This window comes from Rhinolophus hipposideros (assembly GCF_964194185.1).
Source record: "Rhinolophus hipposideros genome assembly, chromosome: 6".
Classification (NCBI taxonomy): Eukaryota; Metazoa; Chordata; class Mammalia; order Chiroptera; family Rhinolophidae; genus Rhinolophus; species Rhinolophus hipposideros.
Window position 1 is genome coordinate 63,217,153 of NC_138052.1, and position 26,185 is coordinate 63,243,337.

General features: G+C 36.8%; 1 protein-coding gene across 1 annotated transcript in view; it reads right to left on the reverse strand.

Moving 5' to 3' along the window:
- STAT4 (signal transducer and activator of transcription 4) overlaps nt 1-24,205 on the reverse strand; it is a gene marked incomplete at its 3' end in the record, with an annotated part of 89,935 nt that extends 65,730 nt beyond the window's left edge. Inside the window, exons 1-3 of the mRNA XM_081051976.1 lie at nt 24,141-24,205; nt 21,525-21,653; nt 19,907-20,051 (exon numbers count right to left, since the gene is read on the reverse strand). Coding sequence (XP_080908102.1) covers nt 19,907-20,051; nt 21,525-21,652 — 273 coding nt within the window. The 5' untranslated portion in view covers nt 21,653; nt 24,141-24,205. The remainder of the gene's footprint in view (nt 1-19,906; nt 20,052-21,524; nt 21,654-24,140) is intronic.
- Between the last annotated feature and the right edge of the window lie 1,980 nt (nt 24,206-26,185).

Here is a 26,185-nt window from a genome sequence, read left to right on the forward strand (position 1 = left end):
AGGTGGAAGACAGTGGTCATTTTCCCTATGATGGGGCTTCCTCCCAGACAACTGGCAGGCAGGAGCCATCTCTCCTGTTTTGAGCCTGTCCCCTATGCTTAAGGTCAAATCTGAATTTGATTGGTCTGGTGAGCTCCACTGCTCCATCCTGCTGAACCAATGGGACTCTGCCCCACTCAATTCCCTCAACACTGGAGGCATTGTCTCCAGAGCAGCCAGCCTGCTCACATTGCACACTTTCTTGGGAAACTATTGGGGTCTGGGGGCTTCAGGTGGGTGGTTACGTGCCTCAGTGTGCTGAGACTTTTGCTGAGTAGCTCCAGGCTGAGCACTGGCACCAAACTAAAATTTACATTAACCTGGTGACCATAACTCTTCCTACTTTAGTGATTCCCTGAGTCCCTGCCTCACCCAACTTTTTACCACAGGAGGCTTTATCAGTGGCTGAACCTTAAGGGAGCTGGAAGGAGGCAGCAGGCCTTGGGGTGTCATGGCTTTTTGTGAAGCCATGTATGTGTACTGTGACACAGTACAGTGTCAAGTGGATGCTGGACTTACCATGGTGATCACTTCTTTAGGTCTATAAATGTTGACTAACTATGGTGTACATCTGAAACTAATATAATATTGTATGGTAACTTTTTAAATAAAAATCTTTTAAAAATACATAGATCAGTTAAAAACAAATCTTTGGGAATCTATCACTTCTACTAGAAAAGCAACTGAAAAATCCCCACATTTTAAAGTAGCAAAGAATAATGAAATACATATATGAGGTCTACACATGAGTTTGTTTGTTTGTTTTGCATTACTTTGGGCAATGCATCTTAATCTTAGCTACACATTCTATTCACCTGGGGAGTTGTGAGGGAAAAAATCCCAATTAAAGCAGAATCTCTGAGGTGGGGCTGAGCCTGGCTAGTTTTAAATGTATCTCTGATGATTGTAATAAGCAGACATTGTTGAGAACACTGACAGAGAGGCACTCCTTCCCAAATGTGTCTCATTATAAAATCACAGGATCGCTCAGTCCACAATCAGCCCTGAGTGGTATCAAACGTTTTTAGTCTTTGCCAGTTTGGAAAACAAAAAGTGGTCTCTGGCAGTTTTTTTTGTTTATTTGTTTGGCTTGGTTTGGTTTTTTATTTTGTTTTTAACAGAGAAGCATTCATTTCTAATTCTTTAAAGCTGTCTGACACTAAATTTCACCTTCTATAGAGTTGCCATTGTTTCTAATTTAGTGTCAACCTAAGAGTAATTTATTGCAGGATTATTTTCCAGACTATCCTGGGGCATTTCTTCTTGTCTTGAAATAATACTTCTACAACTTTCATTAGACTATATCTTTATTACTATAAGTTGATTCTCATCTATCTAAAGTGTGATTAAGTGTTAGGATGAGTTGTTTGGACACTAAGGGCTGTGGGAGTGCAGAGAAGGGAGAAATCTATGAGGATTTTAATGACATGTAAGGAGGACTTGGATTAGAACTTGATGGATGGTGGGAGAAAAGGGGAAATGTGTCTTGGGCAGACAGTACGGCAAATCATGAGCAAAGGTTTTATTCTAGGGATATGAAACACCCATATCCTAAATCCACCAATGCTTATTCTTTGTCTCATGCTCCTGCGTGGGATGTATTTCTCCTTTGTAAACTCTCTTAGTCCAACTTCTATCAATATTACCAAACCCCATATGACCTGCTGAATCAGAATTAGATGTGGGGGCTAGAAATCTACATTTTTAACAGTTCTCCAAGTGATTTTTATAATGAGACATTAATTTAGGGGAATTAATCTATCTACATAATTCAAGAAGATAGATAGGACAGAATGTCTCCGAAAGAGAACCAAAAATGCAACAAACTAGCACTTCTGTTGACATAAATCAGATACACCATTTTTCATTTACCTAACTGGCAAAGATTAAAACACTTTGCACCACTGTGTTGATGATGGAATGGGCTTTTACACACTGGTGGTAAGAATGTGAATTGGCACATTACTAACGAACAATTCGGCAATTCTTATCGAAAGCCTTAACATTTTTCATACGCTTTGACATAGTAATTACACTTTTAGAAATTTATCCTAAGGCTGTGGTCTCAACCTTGGCAATTTGTTAGAATCATTTGTGATGCTTCTATTAGCTACAGATTTCGAGGCCCTACTCCCTGGAGATTCTGATTCTGTAGATTTGGGGCAAGGTCTGGGAATCTCAGTTTTGAAAATAGTGATGTAATTTGGGCTTATTGTTTTAATCTCAAGTAATAGAAAAGTTAAAAATTGGTGAAATCCCATCCTCCACTTTCTCCTCTCACTCCCTGTGGGTAATCACACTGGACATGTTTTTTTTGTATTTTTTCATTTAATAACGTGTATTACAGTCATCCCTCCATTTCAGTATATTCAGATCTAATATTTTAATAGTTATATAGCTTACATGGAAATAATTCAATTTACTTAAACACTGTGGACATTTAAAGATGGACGTTTAAGATCATATTCACATTTTTATTATTATAAATAACAAAGAAAAATAAACATTCTTGTATGGATATCCTCTTTACCTGCACAAGAATTTCTGTAGGATAAATATCCAGATATGGAATTGCTGAGTCACATCAAACTTTGATATTGACAAATTGTTTTCCAAAATGGTTTTACCAAATGTAGCAGACATACCTAACTATCCACCAAAATTTCAGCTTCCTGTCTGACAGGATGTCCTTGAAAGAGGGAACTGGCAGCCCATCCAGAGATTACATTTCCTAGCATTTCTTGCATGGTGTGAGAGGCATGTAACTAGTTCTTGCGAGGCAGATGCAGTGTGTCATTTTTAGGCCAGCAAATCTCAGAGGTGGCTCTGACTTCATACTCATTCTCTTTATCTCCTATCTGTCTTCAAAGACATCCACGCCCCTTTGGAAAAGATGAACCACACTATGGAAGGAACTTGGATCCCTGAATCATAATGAAAAGGAAAACCACCCACTTATCTACAGAATAACCAACATTAGATTTTTATGTGCATGATAAATAAAATCCTATTGTTGGATATTTTATTTAATACTGTAACCAGTATAATCTTCATTAATATACCAGTTTACACTTATGTCACAGTAGATGTCTATATTAAAAACAATTCTACAAGAGATTTTGATGTATGAAGTTAAGACCCACTGTCCCAACAGAATAATCACAAATATGAATAAAGTTTTAACAATAGGTATGTGTTCTTCACTTGATTATATTAGTGAAAAGTTGGAAAACGTTATAAATGTCCAATTAATAGGCAAATACAAATGATGCTAAAAAAGAATATTTAATGGCATGGAATGCCATCCCAATCAACTATGGTTGGTTGATTATTTAAGTGAATGTATTAAGCTTAGGGAGGAGGTTATAAGACAATATCAAATTTTTAAATAAGTTAAAAATATATATGAGTAGAAATATTGGCACGAAATATACTATAATATTAACAATGGTTATCAATTAAAGATGAAATTACAGATCTATTTCTCCCGTATACTTACCTATGTTTTCTAAATTTTCTTTATTGGATATCCATCCCCTTTGGAATAAGAAAGTTCTTTAAAAATTGGTGGGTATGACATTAAACTACATACCAAAAAGATATAACCTACAGGAACTCAGAGATAAACCACCTTTATGGCTCTGGATTTGTGTGGTTTGAGGCTTAATAACTTATGAAAGTTTGCTACCTCTGAGAGGAGACCTGAAACCAAAGTGGTTCACATGCTCATTAAAAGGCCTTATACAGAACAGTTTACCAACTAGTACACATTTACTAATCGATTAGCAAGGTTGGAGATTAGGACCTATGGATAGAGCTAAAAAGAGTTCTAGAAATGGGAAATTAATAGTCCCAAAAATACACTTTCTGTCTTCTAATGCATAGAGAACTATTTTTAAAAAAATAAGAACCAGATGTTCTTCCATTCACTGATAAGTTTGTTTGTTCACTGACAAGTGAACGATAAGAAAATGGGATTAATTTATAGCAGAGTAACAAAAGAAGGCATTTCCTGATGACCATGTTTGTAAGATTTTGGAAAGGCTATGAAGTCTGTTCATGCAATAACCTTCCCTAGAGATTTTAAATAACAGGAAACAGATAGAGGTGGTTCAGTTGTGGTTTAGAAAAAAGGAACCCTCATACACTTGCTGGGAACGCAGACTGGTGCAGCCACTATGGAAGGCAGTGTGGAGGTTCCTCAAATAATTAAAAATAGAATTACCACATGACCCAGCAATCCCTCTCCTGGGTATCTAACCCAAAAATCTGAAAACATTTATCCATAAAGATATATGTGCTCCAATGTTCATTGAAGCTTTATTTATGATGGCGAAGACACAGAAACAACCAAAGTGTCCTTCAATAGATGTTTAGATAAAGAAGGTGTGGTGTATATACACAATGGAATACTATTCTGCCATAGGAAAAGATGAAATAGTGCTATTTCTGACATGGATGGACCTTGAGATTATTATGTTAAGCGAAATAAATCAGACAGGAAAAGTTGACAACCATATGATTTCATTGATATATGTTATAAAACTGAAAACAACAAAGGAACAAGACAAAAAATAAACAAAAACTCATAGACATGGACAATAGTTTAGTGGTTACCAGAGGGTAAGGAGGACGGGGGTAGTACATGAGGGTGAATGGGATCAAATATATGGTAATGGAAGGAGAACAGACTCTGGGTGGTAAACACACAATATGATATATAGATGATGTATTACAGAATTGTACACCTGAAACCTATTTAACTGTACTTACAATTGTCACCCCAATAAACTTTAATTAAAACCAAAAAATGGATGAGACATCCTGAGGGGCCCTTCTCTGTCTTTTGCCTGGTTATAGATTAGAATGTAGGAGTGGAGACTGAGTGGTGTGAGATAGCAATTACAGCAGTTAAAAATGATAATTATAGTACTTACAAATGACAAAAGCTAGATGTGAGGTTTTAAATTTCATTTTGCTTATAAAGATGTAGTGGAGTAAAAACTGGGAACTAGGGCCAGGCCAGTGACTCAGGCGGTTGGAGCTCCGTGCTCCTAATGCCAGAGGCTGCCAGTTTGATTCCCACACGGGCCAGTGGGCTCTCAAACACAAGGTTGCCAGTTCAACTCCTCAACTCCCGCAAGGGATGGTGGGCTCCGCTTCCTGCAACTAAGATTGAACATGGCACCTTGAGCTGAGCTGCTGCTGAGCTCCTGGATGGCTCAGTTGGTTGGAGTGCGGGCTCTCAACCACAAGGTTGCCACTTCGACTCCCGCAACGGATGGTGGGCTTCTCCCTCTGCACTAACAACAGCAACTGGACCTGGAGCTGAGCTGCACCCTCCATAACTAAGATTAAAAGGACAAAGTGCTGGAAGTATACACTGTTCCCCAGTAAAGTCCTATTTCCCTACCCCAATGAAAAAATCTTAAAAAAAAAACTGAAAGTAAGTGCCCATTTCTAGAGGACTGGTTAAATTATGGTATGTCCATAAGATGTGAAAGACTTATATAAAAACACTGTAAAACATTGCCGAGAGAAATTAAAGACCTAAATAAATGAATGTTTCCTGTGGTTACCGGAAGCTGGGAGGTGGGGGAAAGTGGGGAGTTGTTGGCCAAAGGGTACAAAGTTGCAGCTATGGAGGATGAATAAGCCTAGAAATTTACTGTACATAATTAATACTATAGTTAATACTGTAGTGAATACTGGAGATATACTGAGAGTAGATTTCAGATGCTATTATCACACATAAAAAAACGGCAACTATATGAGGAGATGATATGTCAATGAGCTTGACTGTAGTAATCATTTCATTATGTACATGTACATCAAATCATTTTCTACACCTTAAATATATACAATTTTAAAAATATATATTAAATATATAAAAGAAAAAATCTAAGTTGTGTTTTAGTATCTTATTTGGTAAGCACTGCTTTAGAAAATAAGAGATAACATTTCCAAATTATTTTATAATGTGAGTATAATATTGATATTAAAACCAGACAAGGACTGTAAAAGAAAAGAATATATTTGCCAATAGATGCAAAATCCTATATAAAATAGCAAATAATTAGGCAGTATGTAAAAATCAAAGTTTATCTAAGGAACATAACAATGGTTCACTGTAAGAAATCTATGCCATATTCCTTAAGTATGGATTAAAAGAGTTAAGTATATAATTACCTTAATACTCATAGATGCCGAAAAATTATTTGATAAAATGTAATATTCAAGATTATAAGGGAATTTCCTTAACACCATAAAACTACAGCAAGCATTACCTTACTAAAATATTTCACCAGCTATGACTGCTTTACTTCAATAATATAATAAAATTCCTAGCTGATAAGAGAAGAAAAAGAAATAAGAAGCACAAACCTTGGAAAACAACAATGAAACTTTCCTTATTTGTAGATGATATCATTGCATAGAGAAAACAAAAGAGAGTTTGCACAAGTTAGAATTAATAATAGAGTTCTGGAAGCTTTGTTTTCAAACATCAGTAGTATTCTATGGACTAGCAATAAACATATAGATAATGTAATAGCAAAAAGATACCATTCAAAATATCAATAAAATGTGAAAAATTATCTAGGGATAAATCTAAAGAAAGCTGTGCTATACGTTTATGGAGAAAGGCTTAAAAATAGCACTGAAGGACATAGAAGGCCTGAGTAAATGTTGTGACGTACCATGTATATTGATGGAAAGATTCAACATCAAGTCTTCTTAAACTAACATATAAATTTAATCCTAATAAAAATTCCAACAGAAATATTCATAAACATAAAACACTGATCCTAAAATTTACATGAAAAAAAAGGGATGAAAATAACCCAGAAAATTTTGAAAAACTAAGTGGGTTGTTTGGCCCTATCAAATATCATGAATTATCGTATAGTTTAGCAATTTGACAGTGTGATATTGATGCAAATGAGTAGACAAGTAGATCAAAGAAATAAGATAGCAAGACTTAAAACTAGATCTATGCATATAGGAAAATTGACATATGATGAATATAAGAAAAATGGACACATTACAAATTAGTGGGGAATATGCTGGATTATTTAATAAATGGTGCTGGAATAATTGGCTATTTATATAGAAAATAAAACAAAATTATATCCCTAGTCTACACAAAAGTACCTTATATTAAGCCATGAGAAATTGTTCCATTTGAAGAATAATCAGAGAAATCCACTAATAATGATATATCTATTTCTCAACTATAAGATGGTAAAAATTAAGTCTGAAAACAGCAAGTATCAATAAGGAGGCACTAAAACCAGAACACTTATACACTGCTGGCTAAAATATAAATTTATTAAACTGCTTTGGAGAGCCATGTGGTAGTATCTATTATACAAATGTAGACAATGTTCATATGCCAGCAATTCCCCTCCTAGGCATAACCGAGAACAGTGTTTTAAAAACTACAGGTTTTGACCCATTAACAGATAATAAAATCAATGTAGTGGGCAATGAACAGAATGAAAGGTGGAAGGGAGGGAAAGGAAAGAGAAGGGGGGAAAATAGCAAAATGCATCACAGGATGGAAGGTATAGTCAAAGTTGTCCTTTGTAAAAAAAAAAAAAAATGGATGTTTCATGTTCATGGATTGGAAGACCCAATATTATTAAGATGTCATATTTTCCCAAAATGATCTATAGATTCAATACAATTCCAATGAAAATCCCAGAAGTTTTATTTGTAGAAATCAATAATTCTGAAGAAGAGCAAAGTTTGTGGACTATTACTACGATACATCAGGACTGAATGGCAAATGCATGGTAATTAGCTCAAATGTGGTCTTGATTTAAGAGAGATAAATAGACTAACATAACAGAGACCCACATAAAAACAAGTCACCTGATTTATGACAAAAATGTCACTGCAATACAATGAAAAATGGATGCTCATTTAAATCAATGATCCTGGGTCAACTGGATATTTATATGGAAAAAGTCTACCTTGACCCCTACACATCACACCAGACACAAAAATCAATTCAATATGGATTATGGTCCTAAATGTGAAAGGTTAAAAGAATAAAAATCTCAGAGGAAATCTAGAAGAACGTTTTTATGATCCAGGGCAAGGAAAGATTTCTTAAACAGAACACAAAGTAACAATGAAAATAAGATTGAAAAATTGGTCCTCATTAAAATTAAGAACTTTTGTTTATCTAAAAAAGACACTAGAGGAGACTGAAAAGGCAAGCCGTATTGTGGAAGAAGATATTTGTAATAGATATATCTGACAAAGGACTTATTCAGAATATATAAAGCATGACATATCAATAAAACAAAGGCAGACAAAACATTTAAAATGTGCAAAATAATAGTCGCTTTTAAAAGAGGATATCAAAATGGCCACCAATCATAAGATTCTCAGTATTATTAATCACTAGAAGAACTCAATTAAAATTACAATAAGATACCACTATAGGCACACTAAAATGGCTAAAATAAAAAGACTGACAATAGCATGTTTGCTGAGTGAACTCTGATACACTTCTGTGGCAGAGAACGTTGTCACTACAACCACTATGGAAAGCTGTGTGGCAGCATATCCTAAATCCAAACGTCTATTACTGAATTCTACTTCAGAAAATATACTCAAAAGAAATGAGTACATATATCTACTAAAAGATACAAACAAGAATGTTTGTAACAGCTATATTTATAATGTGCAAAAACTGGAAATTGTTTCCATCCACAGGAGAATGAACAAATAAATCGTGGTATATTCATACGGTGGAATACTACGCTGTAATTTAAAAAAAATCAAAACTATAGCAACAAACAACAAAATGGATAAACCTGATCATGTAGAGTGAAAAAAGTTTAAAAAAGAATTATGTAAAGGTTTGTTCATATGAAGTTTAAAACAGCCAAAACAAATCTATAAAGATTCGTGAGTGGTGTTGACTGGGAGAAGCAAGGAAGAGTTTTTTTGGGTGCAAAAAAACATTCTACATCTTGATCTGGTGGTAGTTATATGGATTACATAAAATAATAATAACAATCCATTGAGCTGTACAATTAAGATTTGTGTACTATATGTATATTAGGTATCAATAAAAAGGTTTTTTAAAAAGTGATTCACTTTCCTCTAAGTGCATTGTAGTAAAACATCTACTAGACCCCAATCTACATGTTTCAGTTTGTATATGAAAAGGGACAGCAGATGCCGCCCTCCTATGGAATTTCTAAGTGAATCTCTAACAATTATTTTGTGTTGTATAGTGTGAGGAAGTTTGAAATCTTTTGTAATCCTGGAGCTCAAAGAGTCAGAGTACTTAGCTCCTAAGGAGTTGGTATTGGTTCAGAAAGACCACCTTCCCCTTCCCAGGTGAAGGTAGTTCTAGGACATTTGTCTTTGGCTTCCTTTCACTTCAGTCCTTACTCCTCTCCCAAGTTAGCACATTTTCTTCAGGCTTCCAGAAGGTTAGTGTCTCCTTTTTTCCCTCTGAATAGTTTTCTCAGTTCTTCCTGTTTCCTTCTTTCATCAAGCCTGACCGCTTATATGTGCCATAGTTCTAAAAACACTTCTTCCCAAAGCCAATTCCCTTTATCCTTAGAAATTGCTGATTCTCCCAAGAAAATTTTATAATCTAAATTGTGCTATATGCATTCTAAACTGCATTTGCAATAATGACATGACATTTGCTCAATTTAGTTGGGGATACTTAATTACAATAAGGCAGTATCCACATTTCAATGTCAGCTTAACTCATTTTATTAAACAAGACACTGAGCCCCTCCTACATGCTGGGCTCTGTGTTAAGCACTGAGGATGAAAAGATGCGTTTCCAAAGAATTCACAGTCTTGCGGAGGAGACAGGCAAATATATAGGCATATTTGTTCCAGTAACTTCCCATTAACTTTCTACTGCACTCCACTCAGAATTCATCAAACTCATCTTTTTATCCCACTTCCCTCTCCAAATCTAATCTTCATTATGCATTAATATCCACGTAATAATCCAAACTAAAACCATTTCTTATTTCTCACTCTCGCCCACAGTTCATATCTATTTACTCATTTACATGTCAATTCTTTTAACCAAATTATCTCACCACTCCAACACATTTATTTCATCCCCATTGTCATTGCCTAGCTCAGCATCCTATTTCCTTTCCCTTGAATTATAGCAATGATATTTAAACAGGTCTTCACACCTCCATTTTCACCTCTGCCACGGTATCCTCCACATTATTGTCACGAAGTCTGTCTCTGTCTCCACCTCTGTCTCTGGGGAGACTTTTTATTGTTCAGGGAAAGAAACACAAGAATCTAAAGGAGGCAATATGGTGAGCTGATGGTGTGTTGAGCTACAGGGAACCAATGAGATATTAATTTCTTTTCCAAAATAAATCCTGACAGAGATGAGATAAGTTATGAAAACTTGGTAAGTATAAAAGAAAGTTAGCTGTTTTTTTACAAGTTTCATATAGCACTGCTTATTTTCTTATTCCCACGTCTTTCTACTAAGGTGGAGATCACAGACTAAATAATCGAAAATAGACAAGTTCTTGACTCCATAGAGACACAGAAAGTCTTCTCGTTTTTTAGTCACCAATATTGTTCTTGGTTACCTGTACCACTTTAGCACCTTATGTGTACCCAGGAGCCCACTCGGCAGCTGGGAGTGAGATCCCTCCATTCTTGACCAAAGTAGCCAATCAGAAGGTTGTGGTAACAGAGTGCTGAAGATCAATCAGACTGGCATCCACTTCAAGGAGAATCAGGATTCAGACAAAGGACAAATCATTACAGACTTAAATAAACTGTTAGAGAAGATTTACTAAAGAGGGAGAGCAAACCCGGCAGGCAGGAGACAATAAAGGCTTGAGGGAATATGCACAAAATTATTCCTGAAAAAAATTTCAGGTGGGTGAGACCTTGAGATGATCATACTGGATTTCCAGTTTCGTGTCATGTGCACTGGACAAGGAACTGCACTGCATACCATCCGCCTTCAGCAGGCTGTCCCAAATGGCAGGCTGTCCCAAATTGCGTAGCAAACAACATCTTGACAACTAATTCACATTTCATCTTAAATGAGACCACATGCAGGTCTCTGAGCCTGGAAAATATGAGCGCTGTGATATTGGCATCAGGTAATTATCTCAGAGGAAAACAGATTTTGGAGGTGTAACCTGGGGACTTGAGGAAATAACTGAGGAGTGAATGACAAACTGGCTGCGGCCCACCTGCAGCAAAATGACCAGAAAGATTGAACCCTCCATTCAGCTCTTTCAGAGTTAACACAAAGTAGCTACAGCAAGCCGTAGGTTGAGGTCACCTCTTCGCTTCCGTTTGTGTGTGGTGTTCAGAAGGGAAGAAGAGGAGTGAACTGAGAAAATAGCCTGAGTTCGAGGATAAGATCTAGTAGATCAGAGTGGCTCATTTGTTCAAGTAACTATTTTTCTTCCCTGGTATTGCAAAAATGTGTTTCGCACCTTCCACCTTGTCATGTTTAAAATCTTACTTCACCTGATACTCAGAAACAACAACAGGATTTTTACAGACGGGCTAAGAAGGAACCCACCCCTTGCCCAAATTTTAGGAGCTTTCCACTCCAACATGTATTTTTGTTCAGGCAAACCCAAATGACATCTGAGAGGGCCCAAAGTGCAGAGGATAGAACACATGAAGGTTGGTTACACTTGCATGCATCTCCTCACCCATCGAGTTTAAAACTCTAAGAGTCATTATCCTGGTCAGTGAGAACTGTTCTGTAGGTGGTGGGATTACTAACCACAGATTCACACCAAAACCCTGAATACAGCCTTCTATTAAGTTGGTGCAAAAGTAACTGCGGTTTAAAAGGTTAAAAAAAAAAAAAAATTTGCAAAAACCGCAATTACTTTTGCACCACCCTAATAATTAGTGGAGATTTTTTTTTCTATTATTAGACAAGTTTGGTGATGCCTGTTTCTCCTTACTTTCCCAAAACTAATTTTTGAGGAACAGATACAGAAGTTCCTACAAGTTAAAAATAAAAACATAGAAGGTGTGAACTTTTTAGACTGTAAGCTTTATGACTTCTCCAATTGCATCCCTAGTGCTTAAAATGAGATTGATAACATAGTAAGGACTCATTAAACATTTGCCCACTAAATAATATTTGCTATGTGATATTTATAAAATACTTAGTACAAAGAGACACAGAAAGCATGAAGATGAAGAGATGGATTCATTTGCCAGTTAGTAAATAATAACAAAAAGAAAGCCTTACAATATAATATCAAGATGAAAAAATAGAAAGTGGATCAAAGAAGGATGTTTTATATTGATTCTTTAAAAAAAAACTTGTCATCAGTATTGTTTTGTACCTATGCTCCTCACAAAATAGGGACAAATATATAAAGCAAAAACTTCTAGAAGTTTAGGAGAGTTGATAAATCCACAGTAATAGAAAAAGACTTCGATATGTTGCTCTCAAAAATCAATGGAATTTTCTAACAGGTCTCTCTGATTCCTTCTTGACTAACAAAAGTTATATCAGCCAGAGTGAGCTTTTGAAAACAAATCAGTTCATGTCACACCCCTGCTCACATTTCTCAATGGCTTCCCGTCACACTCAGCATTAGATGCAGATTGCTTACCAGGCCCTCAAGCTTCTTTAAAAGACAGCCCCTGCTCACCTCTTTGATCTCATCACCTTTTTATTATTTCATGTTTTAGATGCATCCTTGTAAAAACCGCAATTTGTCTTATGACTGCTGATATTTGTCCATTTAATAGATATCAATCGGAATTTTTATCTATCTTATTTTGTGCTTTAAATTTTTAATACACTCTATTTTCACTTGTAGTGGTACTTCTGAAATTTTACCGTTTATGCTTAAACATGTGTTTAATTTCCTTTAGTACTTCCCTCTATGAGGGGATCGCTGTGGTGAACCTTCAAATTTATATAATAATTAACTGTGTATAGAATTTTAAGTTGATGGATATTATATTCCAGCTCAGTGAAGAAATTATTCTACTCTTTTGTTGCTTGTTAGCTGTTTCAAATTTGGTTTTCAGTTTATCTCTTATTTCTGCGTAAGTAATATGTTTGTTCTCTCTTGTTGCTTGTAGGATCTTTTCTTTCTTTGTGTAGTTTCTTTTTATTTATCATGCTTGGGACCTGTATTTCTAGAATGTAAAAATGTAGGACAGCCACCATGTCAGCTCCTACTTACAATTCTATCTTATAGTGAAAAAAATTTTTTGACTATAAAAAAATTCCCTTTAATTTGTCATAAGTTTCTCTGTGCATTTAAAAGTATATTATATTTTATCTAGCATTTCTATGTATTTTCAGTGGGACAATTTTTACATTTATCTAGCTAGAAATAGAAGTCAAAATTTGAACTATAGACTATGTAGATATGAACAAGGAAAGCACTACATACTAAAATAAATAAAAATTATCTTAAAAAAATGTATAGAGTTAAATTCATTTGTAAGAACAAAAGAAAAATAAACGAAGTAAGCACTTGAATAAAGAAGTTAGAAAAAGAACAAACAATTAAACGGAAGAAATAAGATGGATACACCACCAGATTGGTGCACAATATATGTCCATAACATGTAGGGCAAGGATATGGATAGAGCCGGAACTCTTACGCTACTGGGGAACGGTAAACTGGTATAAACATTTAGGGAACACAATTTTGGCATTATCCAGTACAATTAAAGATGTATACATCACCATGATTGAGCAATTCCACTCCAGGTGCATATCCTAGAGAATTTCGTGCTATTTACACCAAGGAACACACACAAGACTTTTCAGACCAACCTTGTTTGAAACAGCAAAGAAATACTGGCAATAATCCAAGTGCCCATCAACAGTAAAATGGATAAACTGTGATATAGTCACACAATGAAATGTTATGTAGCAATGAAACTGAACAAATTGCTATATGCATCAACATGGATGAATCTCAGGAACTATGTTGAATGAAGACAGCAAGCTGTAAAGAATAAATATAGTACGATCCCATTTATGTGAGATTCCATAACTTGCAAGCCTATATACTATATTGTCTAGGGATATCAGTATATGTGGTAAAACTGTAACAAAAATGGGAGAGACTAATAAAAGCAAAATTTAGATTAGTGGTTTCTCTGGGTGGGGACAGAACAGAGTGGAGTTAGAGAAGGGACAAAGGAGACTTCAAAAATTCTGGTAGCTCCTGGGTATAAAATATCAGTAGCAGCCTGCGTTCCAGCCTTCTATCTGCACATATATATATATATATATATATATATATATATATATATATACACATATATATGTATATATATATGGATTATGGAATAACACTCATCAAATATTAATATAATTATAACTAGGCAGATTTCTGTATTGCTGTATTCTGTATTGCATGTTTCTGTATTGCTACAATTTTTATTATGAATGTGCACCTATTTATTGTTTTTTTAAATAGTCATTCTATCTGAGGGAGAAAGACAGAGAGAAAGGTTGTTATAGACCAAATATTTGTGTCCCCTCAAATTCATGTGTTGAAATCCTAACCATTAATGTGATGGTATTAGGAGGTAGAGTTTCTGGGAGGTAATTGGGTCATGAGGCTCATGAGGGCAGAGCTCTCATGAATGAGAGTGTCCTTATAAGAGAGACCCCAGAGAGTTCCCCTCCCCCTTCTGCCATGTGAGATCATAGTGAAAAGGCAGTCATTCATGAACCAGGAAGCTGAATCAGACACCAAATCTGCCAGTGCTTTGATCTTGGACTTCCCAGCCTCCAGAACTGTGAGAAATAAATGTCTTTGTTTAAAATCCACCTAATCAGTTTTATCTTTGTTATAGCAGCCCAAACAGACTGAGACATAGAGAGGAAGGTGAACAAGGAAAAAAGTTTGCAATAGGTAGTCCAAGAACAAAGATCCAGCAATCAAGGTCTTAGGTATTTACTTACCCCAATGGGTTGAAAACTCATGCCGACACAAAAATCTTCACCTACATGTTAACATCAGCTTTATTCATTATAGCCAAAAATGCATAAACAAATTATAATACAGTATTCTCCACTTTTCCTCAAGGGATAAGTTCTAAGATCCTTGGTGGATGCCTGAAACAGTAGGTAGTACTGAACTCTACATATACAGATGCTCCTTGACTTACGATGCAGTTATGTCCCAATAAAGCAATTGTAAGATGAAAATATCATAAGTCAGAAAAGCATTTAAAACTCCTAACCTACCAAGTATCATAGCTTAGTCTAGCCTAACTTAAACATGCCCAGAACATTTCCATTGGCCTACAGTTAGGCAAAATCATCTAACACAATGAATACACTGTAGAGAATTGGTTGTTTACACTTGATCACCTGGCTAACTGCCACTGCCCAGCATCACAAGAGAGTATTATACCGCAAATTGCTTGCCTGGAAAAAGATCAAAATTCACAGTACAGTTTCTATTGAATGCATTACACTATACCCTCAAAAAATCCTAAATCGGGCATGTCTCTACTATGTTTTTCCTTTACATACATATCTATGATAAAGTTTAACTTATAAATTAGGTACAGTAAGAGATTAACAACTAATAATAAAATAGAACAATGATAATATACTATAATGAAAGTTATGTAAAGGTGGTCTCTATCACACAAAATATCTTATAGTGCTGTTCTCACCTTTTCACTTAAAGGAAGCACTTTGTGGTTTCTCTTTGGCACACCCAAATTGCCTGTATGACTGCTCTTGTACTTTGTCCATTATTAAGTAAAATAAGCGTTACTGAAACACAGCACTGCAACACAGTGACAGTAGATCTGATAACCAAGATGGCTACTGAGTGACTAATGGATGGGCAGCATACTCAGCGAGGAGACACTGGACAAAGGGAGGATTCATATTAGGGGCAGGATGGAGCAACACAGCATGAGATTTCGTTATGCTACTCAGAATGGTGGGCACACAATTTTAAAGTTATGAATTGTTTATTTCTGGAATTTTCTATGTAATATTTTTGGACTGCGGTTGACAGCAAGTAACTGAAACCACATAAAGTGACACTGTGGATAAAGGAGTACCACTGTAATGCATCTGAACAGGTTCAACAATTGTCACAAATGTACTACACCAATGCAACATGTGAATAATAGGGGAAAGGGAGGAGAGGGGTTGGAGAGGGAGTGTATGGGAACTTTTTGTACTTTCTGCTCAATTGTTCTGTAAACCTAAAACTGCTCTAAAAAACATAAAATCGTGTGTGTGTGAGAGTGTGTGTGTGTGTGTGTGTGTGTGTGTGTTTAAGATCTAAGAACAAAGGGAAGCATTCTTGAAATATCTGGGGTAGATATTTATTTTTTAGCAAAACCTAACATAGCTCTTACCACATACTTTTGGCCACAGAGTGTAAATATCTTGCTTTGGGACACACAGAAAGTAAGTCTCAAAGCCAGAATTCAGCCTGATACAGTCCTTGTTCCTGGTCTTGACTGGAGACTGCCTCCCATTAAAGGGGCTAAGACTAGCTGGATATCAGTATTCACTGGTTCCCATCTTAATGCTTGCCTTTACTCTTGGTTCAGTGGTTTTGTTTAACTTGTCTTTTATAACAAGCCATTTTAAATTCTTATCAGAAGTAGATGCTATATAAAATAGTAAATTTAAATATTGAAACTGCTCTATAAAGAACTAAAATAAATCTACCTTATACCTGGCTTAGTTCCCCGGTACCATATTATTTGCTCTTTTTTCTTATAATAGTTAAAATAGATTGTATTTAAAATTCTAGAGGATGAAATGCTTAAACCAGATAAGCACCGTATCAACAATCTTTCCATAGGTTTTTTTCCTCCTTTTGGGGCTGCGAGGGAATCATGTTTTATCAAAAAGACTTGTCTTATTAAAAAAAGTAACGGGAACATGATAGACTAAAAAGAAACATGAAATACAGGGTTGTTTAGGTGTAAAACCATAGTTGACATGTTCTTTATCTCTATTTTCTACTATGTTCTGAATTAATATATAAATACCCAGTAAGCATAGTTTATAAAACAAAATATGCAGAAGCACAAGAAAGAAACAGCAAGTACGGGCCTGCCGGGTGGCTCAGGTGGTTGAATCGCCGTGGTCCTAATGCAGAGGTCATTGGTTCAATTCCCACATGGGCCAATGAGCTGCGGCCTCTACAGCTAAGATTGTCAACAACGGATTGTAAACAACGGCTGGGAGCTGGGCTGCAGTGAGCAGCGGGAGGTCGGGGCAGGCTACCGTGTGCTGCCAGGAGCGACCCGGGTGTGCATGTGGGGGTGGGGGGGGGACAGGGGGTTACGCAAGGCTCATAATACCAGAATGGCCTACACAACTAGACTGAGAAGCAATGGCTTGAACCCGAGTGGGATAGGGGGATGCGGAAGAAGAGGGGCGGGGGGAGAGAAACAGCAAGTGCTTTTGTCAATTCAAAATATCTCAACCAACCAAACTGTTTTTTGAGCTCCCTGTTTATAGTAGAACCACACTGGGTAGTAGAAGGAAGAGGGAGGTCACAAAAGGAGGTCAGGCTTTTACCCTCAAAGAGCTTGTGACCTGCTTAGACATATCCAGCACTGACGAGATGCTGGTTTTCTTACAACCAGTGCTCTGTGAAGGATCAGAAAAAGGGCTAACATGCAGGTGTTAGCCTTGCAGCCCCGGGAACGCCACAGTGCCTCCAGGAGTGAATGGGAAGTGGATTGGAGAAAGAGGGATGGCAGAGCATGCCTGGCTATGGGACAGTCATGAATTAGGCTCAGAGTCAAACAGTGATCTTGGTGTGTTTGGAAATAAGGAGTAGGTTTATTTTTCTGGGACAGGGGTGTTGAGCAGCTCAGGGCAGTTTGTTGGTAAAAGCCTACAGAGGCCAGATGCTGAAGGACCAGTGACATAAGCACAAGAGTTCGTGCTTGAGCTGAAATGTGACTGCGAGTTATTGAGGGTTCTTGAGCTCCCTCGCAATCTGATACCTACACAGAAAAAAAAAAAAAAAAGATGGCCTGTACACTGACTCTTGATTTATACCAGGCAGGTCCTGCTATTTTCCCTATCAACAAGAACCATTTCCTGAAAGCCTTTTTTTTTTCTTGCCAGAATAAAAGCTCCAATCTTCCTTACAATTTCAAAAGGCAAATAAATACCAATCATTCTCATTTACACTAAAAGATATGGGAATTCAGAAAGATTAAGTAATATTCCCAAGGTCACATTTTGAGAGTCAGAATTTTCAAAGACCATGCATCATCCATTTTTACCCATCTATGCCCCTCTAGCAAAATACAGAACCTTTGTTTCTAGGCCAGAGGTCATCAAACATTCCTATAAAGGGCAAGATAAATATGCCTGATACACACACACACACACACACACACAATCACATAAACGTATTTTTATTTTAGGCTTTGGGGGCCATACAGTCTCTGTTACAACCACTCAACTCTGTGGTTGTAGGTCAAAAGCAGCCAAAATCAGTGTGCTATGAGAATGGCCATGTTCCACTAAAATACAGAAATTTGAATTTCATATAATTTTCATGTCACAGGTGTATTTATGTTTTTTTATGTTTTCAACCACTTAAAAATGTAAAAGCTGTTCTTAGTCATGGGCCATCCAAAAACAGGCAATGGCCACATTTGACTTGCAGGAAGCAGTATGCCAACCCTTGTGTTAGGTTTATTGAGAAGAGTGTTAAGCTGATGAAGCCAAAGTTAAATGTCTTATCGCCATCAGAGATAGTTTGCTTTATGCTGTGAAAGATCCCGTTTTGTTGGCAACAAGCTATTTTTTTACCCCCAGCCAAGTATCCTGCAAATTTGTACAGGATGACAAGGGCAAAGACGGCTCAGGTCAACCCAAACAGTAAGAAAAAAGACAATATATTTGCCTCTCTCAAAATTGTTAGTAACTTCAAGCACATTTGTTTTATAGTCTCGGTAAAATTTTCTAAAAATATATTCATTGTAAGTTTGGGATTCTGAGAAGACCTCACTGAGAAACGGTACTTGTAATTTTCATGTTATTTAATATGTTGTATAGGCACGCAGTAAATATTACAGCAGTCCATGTTCAGATTGTGCTACGTCAACACTTCTGGGCTTAGCTCAGCAGTACCCTGCTCTTAATTATTTAGATCCCTGATTCACTCACTTTATTCATTCATCCTTTTAATCAATGAATATTACATATCTACCCTATATCCAGCCTCCTGGTGGGTGCTGGGAATTCAAAGCTGAATGTTAAAATCCTTGTCTCAAGGAACTCACAGTTTGGCGGAGAATACAAATACACAGAAATAACACTAATGTAGAATATATTAAATGCTATGGTACAGATGTGTTTCCAGGTGCTGTGGGAACGCAAAGATGGGCTTTGCCTGTGTGAACCTTTGGAATAAAGCTCTAGAGTACACCAAAGAATGTTTCTGAAAGAGGTGAGATAACCAAATCTGGAAGGTACATACAACCATGATGCTTCCAACTATGAATGAGAATAATTCTAACTCTAAATTGTTACATAAAAGACAAAAGCAAGGGAGGACTGGGGAATAGCCACAATATTATTATCTTTTAAATCCCGGCATTGTCAAATTCTATCATAACTCAAATAGTCATATGTAAATCACACATACCCTCCCACTTACAGCACACTTAGATTCAAAAGTTCATGAAAAACAAACATTGGGTAATAAAATAAAATTGGGCACAAAATTTAAAATGGTAAGGCAATTCAGACTTTACACTCTTAGATCTCATTTGAAAATAACATAAGGGCACATATTTGATTTTTTTTTTTTACTAAATTTAAGACTCATAAATACAAATATTTTGAAAAACTAGAATGCATTCTCACCTGAAGGACTTTCCTAATTCTTTTCAGATTATGTATCAAGAGCAGGTTTTTCTCTTTGGAAACACGACCTAACTGGTCATCCAGTTGTATTAACAAGTTTTGAAGAAGAATTGTTGCCATAGTTTCATTGTTAGAAGCCGCCTCCCTAAAAAACAAAAGTGTTATTACACAGCAGGAAACAACTTAGTAAAATGTCTATTTTTCTATCACACTAATTTTAAAATGATAAATCTATTCCACAGTAATAAGCGTTTAACGGCTTTTAAAAAATTGTACTTCTTGCTGGAAAAATAATTGTATACATGAAAATATATCCATAGCATTAATCACTAGGGAAATTCAAATCAAAACACAAGAAGATACTACTTCACATCAATTAGGATACAATTATTTAAAACACAAAATAAGTATTAACATGTTGAAAAACTGGGTCTCTTGTATGTTGTTGATAGGAATGAAAAATGATGCAGCCACTGTGGAAAACAGGATGGAGGTTTCTCAAACTATAAACACAGAATTACATACAGCAATTCCACTCCTGGGTAGATACCCAAAAGACTTGAAAGCAGGGGCCTGAACAGACATTTGTACGCCAACGTTCATAGCAGCTTTATTTACAATAGCTGAAAGGTAGAAACAACTCAAATGTCTATTGATGGAAAAATGGATAAATAAAATGTTATATATATACATATATATACATACACATATATACATATATATACACACACACAGAATATACAATAGAATTATTATTCAGCCTTAAAAAGGAAAAACTTCTGATACAGGCTACATGATGAGTTTTAAAAATATATACATATGCTAAGGGATATATATATATATATATATATATATATATATATCCCATATATATATATATATATATATATATGCTAATATATATATGCTAAGTCAGTCACTAAAGGACAAATATTTTGTGCTTACACTTATATGAAGTACCTAGAGTAGTTAAATTCATACAGACAGAAATTAGAATGGTGGCTGCCAGGGGCTGGGATGGGGAGAACGGAGAGTTATTGTTTAATAAGTATAAAGTTTCAGTTTTGGAAGATGAAAAAGTTCTGCAGATGAATGATGGTGATGGAAGCACAATGTGAATGCACTTAATGGAACTAAACTGTATGCTTACAAGTGGTTAAAATGGTAAAGGTTATATTAGTATACTTTACCACAGTAAAAAAGTTAGATGACTTGTTTAAAGCAAAACATAAATAAATTGTTTCTAGTTGTACAAGGTGAATAGAGTTAAAAAGAATGTTTGTAAAACATACTAATAAAAATATTTATTTACACTGAGTCTGTGATGGAGAATTAATATAAACAGTAGACTTCCCTCTTGAATTTTTAATATTTAAAAATTGCTGGGGTTTTGACTTACAGAAAAACAAAGCTTAAAACTTAGATTTCTGGATGAAACCAGAAAGGACAATGATTCTCCTCCTTGGAAAAACCTTTCCAAAATTTTGAAGAAGTATTTTTATCTTAAAAGAATGTACCTATTGAGTCAAAAGTGGGCCATAGAATAAATCCATAGGGATAAAGTATAAAGGATTTTAGCATCAACCTCTAGGAGAAACAAAATAATATTTGATCTTACCAGTCCTGATTTTCAATCCATTGGGCCAGCAGATGTCGAATTTCCATAGGAAAATTGTCATCATAGAACTGATCTACTTGCTCCAAATATTTGATTTCTAACTGTTGGACTTGATTCCACTGAGACATGCTGTAAAACAAGGGGTAAACTTAAGGTTTAAAAGTAATGTTAATAACTGTGGTGCCTCTTATTCTTTTTTTAGATTTCAAATAAAGGCAGTATTTTCCATTAGTTAAATAACTGAAGGAAAATTACTTTTCTTTTATGGTCACTCAATTAAAACAGAAAAGAAAAAATGCTTTCAAAGCCAAAGATAAAGCAATTCTAAACTTTTCCATAAATCATCCCTAATGAAGGAAACAGGATACTCCCTCTACACCCAAACCACCTCCTTTTTGCTCTAACAGGAACTCCTATTCCCCCGTTTTCCAGGAAGCTTTCACTTCTCCTCAACACCCCTCTCCCCACCCCACCCCCATTAATCTACACGCATTTGTATTCACAACAAGCTCCTCCCATGTCCCTTTCTCCCTCCACACTGTTAGACTTTGAGCAATTTAAAGGCAAAGAACATACTTAGCTATACCTCCTAAGACTCTCCTATGGCTTTAGAAGTGAGGAATACCTGATAAAAGCTTCTTTTATATGAAATTGCCCAATCCTTTTTTCTTCATTTCAGATGTGTCTGACTTCTAGAGTCAGTCTTATGTTTCTAGAGTTTTAGTCTAATTTGGTCTTAGCTTTATGAAGAGTTTCATGTATGCATTTTTGTGGGCTCTAACTCTTTCAGTTCAAAACATTTCTCAACCAATACATATTTTTTATTTGTTTTTGTGATGATTCACTATAGCTGGGCAAAGCTTTTAAAGTCAACTTTTAAGGAGTCTCTGATGTACGCCTGATAGTGGTTAAACCCTCAAGTGACTTGAGGAAGAAATCACACTTGATATGTATTTGACAGCCTGTCATAAAACAAAAAGTATGTGTTTCCCCACATAACCCCATTCTGGCCAATTTTGAAGCTTTAGACATATTTCCTAACTCGGGGAAATGAACACGACATTTCCTTGAAGTTACAGTATTTTACTGTTTCAAAAGTCAAATTTTTCATTGTTTTGTCAGCAATTCTAGATCAAAGAACAAATTTTTATATGATTAATCACCGAAGTATTTCAGCCTATCTTGAAGATAAGTTAAGGTTTCCTTTTCTCTACAGAACACCATGATAATAAATTTCACATATTTCAGGTTTCAAATGGAACCATTTGGGGGCAACTTTTCCCTCATCTAAATGTATAGAAGAAAATTAATGCCAATGTTTTGCTAAAAGAAAGCAACTGGGAAAAGAAATAATGTCTCATTTGCATATCACTTTATATTTATGAACCTTTACACATGACAATTCTGGGCACATTGTAAGTACTCATTAAGTGTCTATTAAATCAATGAGTGGTACTCCTGATGTTGTTGTGAATAAGGTAAATGGATAGTATTACCCCAACTTTAAAAATGAAAAAAACCTGAGGGTCAGAAATGACTCCTCAATGCACAGCTTTAAAGATTGACCAGAGGTCTCCTGACACCAAATGCATCTCTTTTTCCAGATAGTGGGTGTATATATGTTCCACACAAAATTGGAACATTTGTTCCCATGCCGCTATGAACATTGTCCTTCTATAGCCCATCAATTTATTCTAGTTAATGACAAGAGAACATGAGCTGAAAATCGCATTGCAATTCTAATTGCTACTATTATTAAATCTGCTATGATTTGGATAAAAATCTGTTTTTTAACAAAAGAATTAAGTCAAGTGAACCTATCCTAAAGTTAGATAGATCACTCTTAGGACCCAAGTTTAATTTTCAGAGCGCTGAACTCAAGGCTGAGAAGAGGAAGCACAAGGTGTATAGTCCTAGGACATTCTCCGTTGCAGCCTCTAGAAATGTCTCCAGACTTCCTCCAGCACATTTCTATACTTTCACTCTTGAAGGGTTAATTCTCCAGTCCCAAGAAAACTATGGAACATTTGTTTTGAAAACTGAGTGCCTGTCTATTCTCTTTGAACGCCTGGTCCCAGAAGATCTATATAAAAGGGCATTTTGTTTTTGTCCCACTGGTGGGTAGCTGATGGTGCTTTGTGGGCTCTGTGGCCTAGAGCTTGCAAAGGAGATGATCTGCTCTAAAACATCACTTGCTCTCATCAAAGCCAGAATCACTGGTTATATTAACTCTGGACTTTTTTTCTGAAACCCAAGTACGCCGTCCAATGTCAGACACCGTAACTCAGAGAAGCTGGCTAAGAAAGTGAAGAGGGGCTCACTTTTTAGCACTCGGCGAGGACACACTTCCACATCAGCTACAACTGTCCCACCGTTCAGATTCCCGGCGGCACAGCACACACGCGAATCTCCTGTTCAGAGACCTGCACTGGAGTGCATCTTTGAATCACGGAGTTGGAGGCTTCTTTTCAAAATCACCTAACCTCAGACAAGTCAAAAGAAAGTAACTGTCAAAACACCAAGTGAACAGCAAAGCCTCAGCAGCAGCCTGCAGAAGCATTTCCTGGCCCGTTCTTCTCCGAAAAAGCAATATGAAGGTGTGATCTGCCTGCTTACCTGGCTCCCTCAGCCTAGGTCCCAGGCGGTGCTCAAGTCCAAAGCCAGAATCTCCCCTCACACTCCCCGGGACAAAGCCTCTGATGCCATCATCAGTAGAGGATTTGCATTTCTCCTCCCACTTGAGGCTTTCCTGTGCGTCAGTGTTAGCGTCTCTGGGACTTTACTTGGGTCAGTTCCCACCCACTCTCTATTCTAGAAATGCTAAGAGCAGAAACAGGCTGAAGCCCCTGTGCAAGAGGCCCTCTCCTTTCAACTCCATCAGTCACCTGCAGCTGCAGGTGACCCAAGAGGGTTAGGAGGAGGTGGGTGGGTGGGCACACTCATTTTCATCAGTGATTTCCCCAGACAATCTGGGACCCCCTGCAGACTTACTTATCTGGAGCTAAATTCCTAGCATCCTGCCTTCCTCCTTTCAGAGCCACTCACCCTGGTGAGCCAGTCCCAAGGATGAAAGGGGTGGGTAGCCAGGATCAAAACACCAAGTTCATAGACCTTACTCTGGTCCAATTCCAGCAGGTTCTGATCCCTAGGAGAAGGACAGCCTCACCCAAAGGTTTGGCCCAGCCCCTGTGAAAGCCACCGAAAGCCTGCCCCTATTGGCCCAGCAGTCTCCTTCTCTCCCCAGTAGCCCTATTCCTGGTTGCTGTGGTATGCTTTTTTTCCCTTTGTGACATGTGCCTGATCTAGAATCACAGAGCTGGAGGGAGCCTTGGTCTCATCTGGTTCTAACTCTTCTTTCATATCTGGAGAGACTGAGGCCTAGAGAGGTAACCAAACTTACTCAATGAGTTAGCCGCTGAGACTAGGTAAGAGTCCAGATATTTCAACTCCCTTCTTAGTGGTCTTTTCATTTCATCTCCTCAGAGCTAGATTGTTAACCCCCTGACACACAGCTAGAGTTCCATGAAAATAAAGACAAAAATAAAGGGAGATAGCTTGAAAGATAGAAACAATGATTAAATCTGCTTATGTACATGCCTAGAGCAATACTGCATACCAAGGTAAACAGCTTGCTTCGTCACTCGCCCTGACCAGGCATCACACATCTACAGCCTCAGGATTCTCCGGGCCTCCCAGGTGACATTACTATTATGTGCTTAAATGTACCCCTTTCCCTCCCTCAGGAAAAAAATCAATCAATCAACCACAAAGTCATACTTGGGACTTCACTCCAAGTTCACTAGTCAGATGAGCCTGGACCTGGCTTGCACCCTACGCCTTTTCCAGGAGCTCTTCCCTACATGCAGAAAGGCCTTAATTCACACTATTCCATAAGTTATGGGGAAAAGTCCAGTTTTCTGCTGGGGAACTGGTCACTCTCTATATGAAAAAGACCAAATTCTTGGTACTGCAAGCTCTGTACCATTTGTTCCCAAGTTATCCAGGAAACTTAAGTCCCCTATAGGAGCTCACAGTCCAACACAGACCAGCCTCTTCTGCTCCCTAGACTAACCTCTCCTCTCGTATTTCAGTTTTAATGTTCCCTTCATCTGCATTTTCTTCCCCTAACTTGTCTACTTATTGAAATTGTATCCTTCTCCGGGAAGAAAGTTCACTGATGACCCCAACCATAGCAACTTTTCCCTGCTCTGAATTCTCATCATACCTCCCGTCCAAACTGGCACTGTTCAAGGCAAACAAAATACACACCACATATATTAAGTTTTCTAGTAGCCACATTTAAAAAGGTAAAAAAAAAAAAGTGAAATTAATTTTAATACTATCAGTAATCCAAAACGTGCAGAATATTAACATTTCAGCATATATGTCAATACAAGTTATTACTACGATACCTGCATTTCTTATTTCATACTAAATCCCTGAAGTCTGGTGCGTATTTGACACTTCTGGGCTGTCTCAGTGTGGACCAGCCACATTGCAAGTGCTCACTAGCCACATGTGGCCAGTGGCAAGCCTATTGGATGGCACCACTCATTTAGCACTTTTCACTTCCTGCCTCATTGTTAGTCATACTGGTTTTGTGTGTCTTATCATCATTGTACTCAACTACTGAGTGTCTGCTATATAAAGCAGAGAATGTT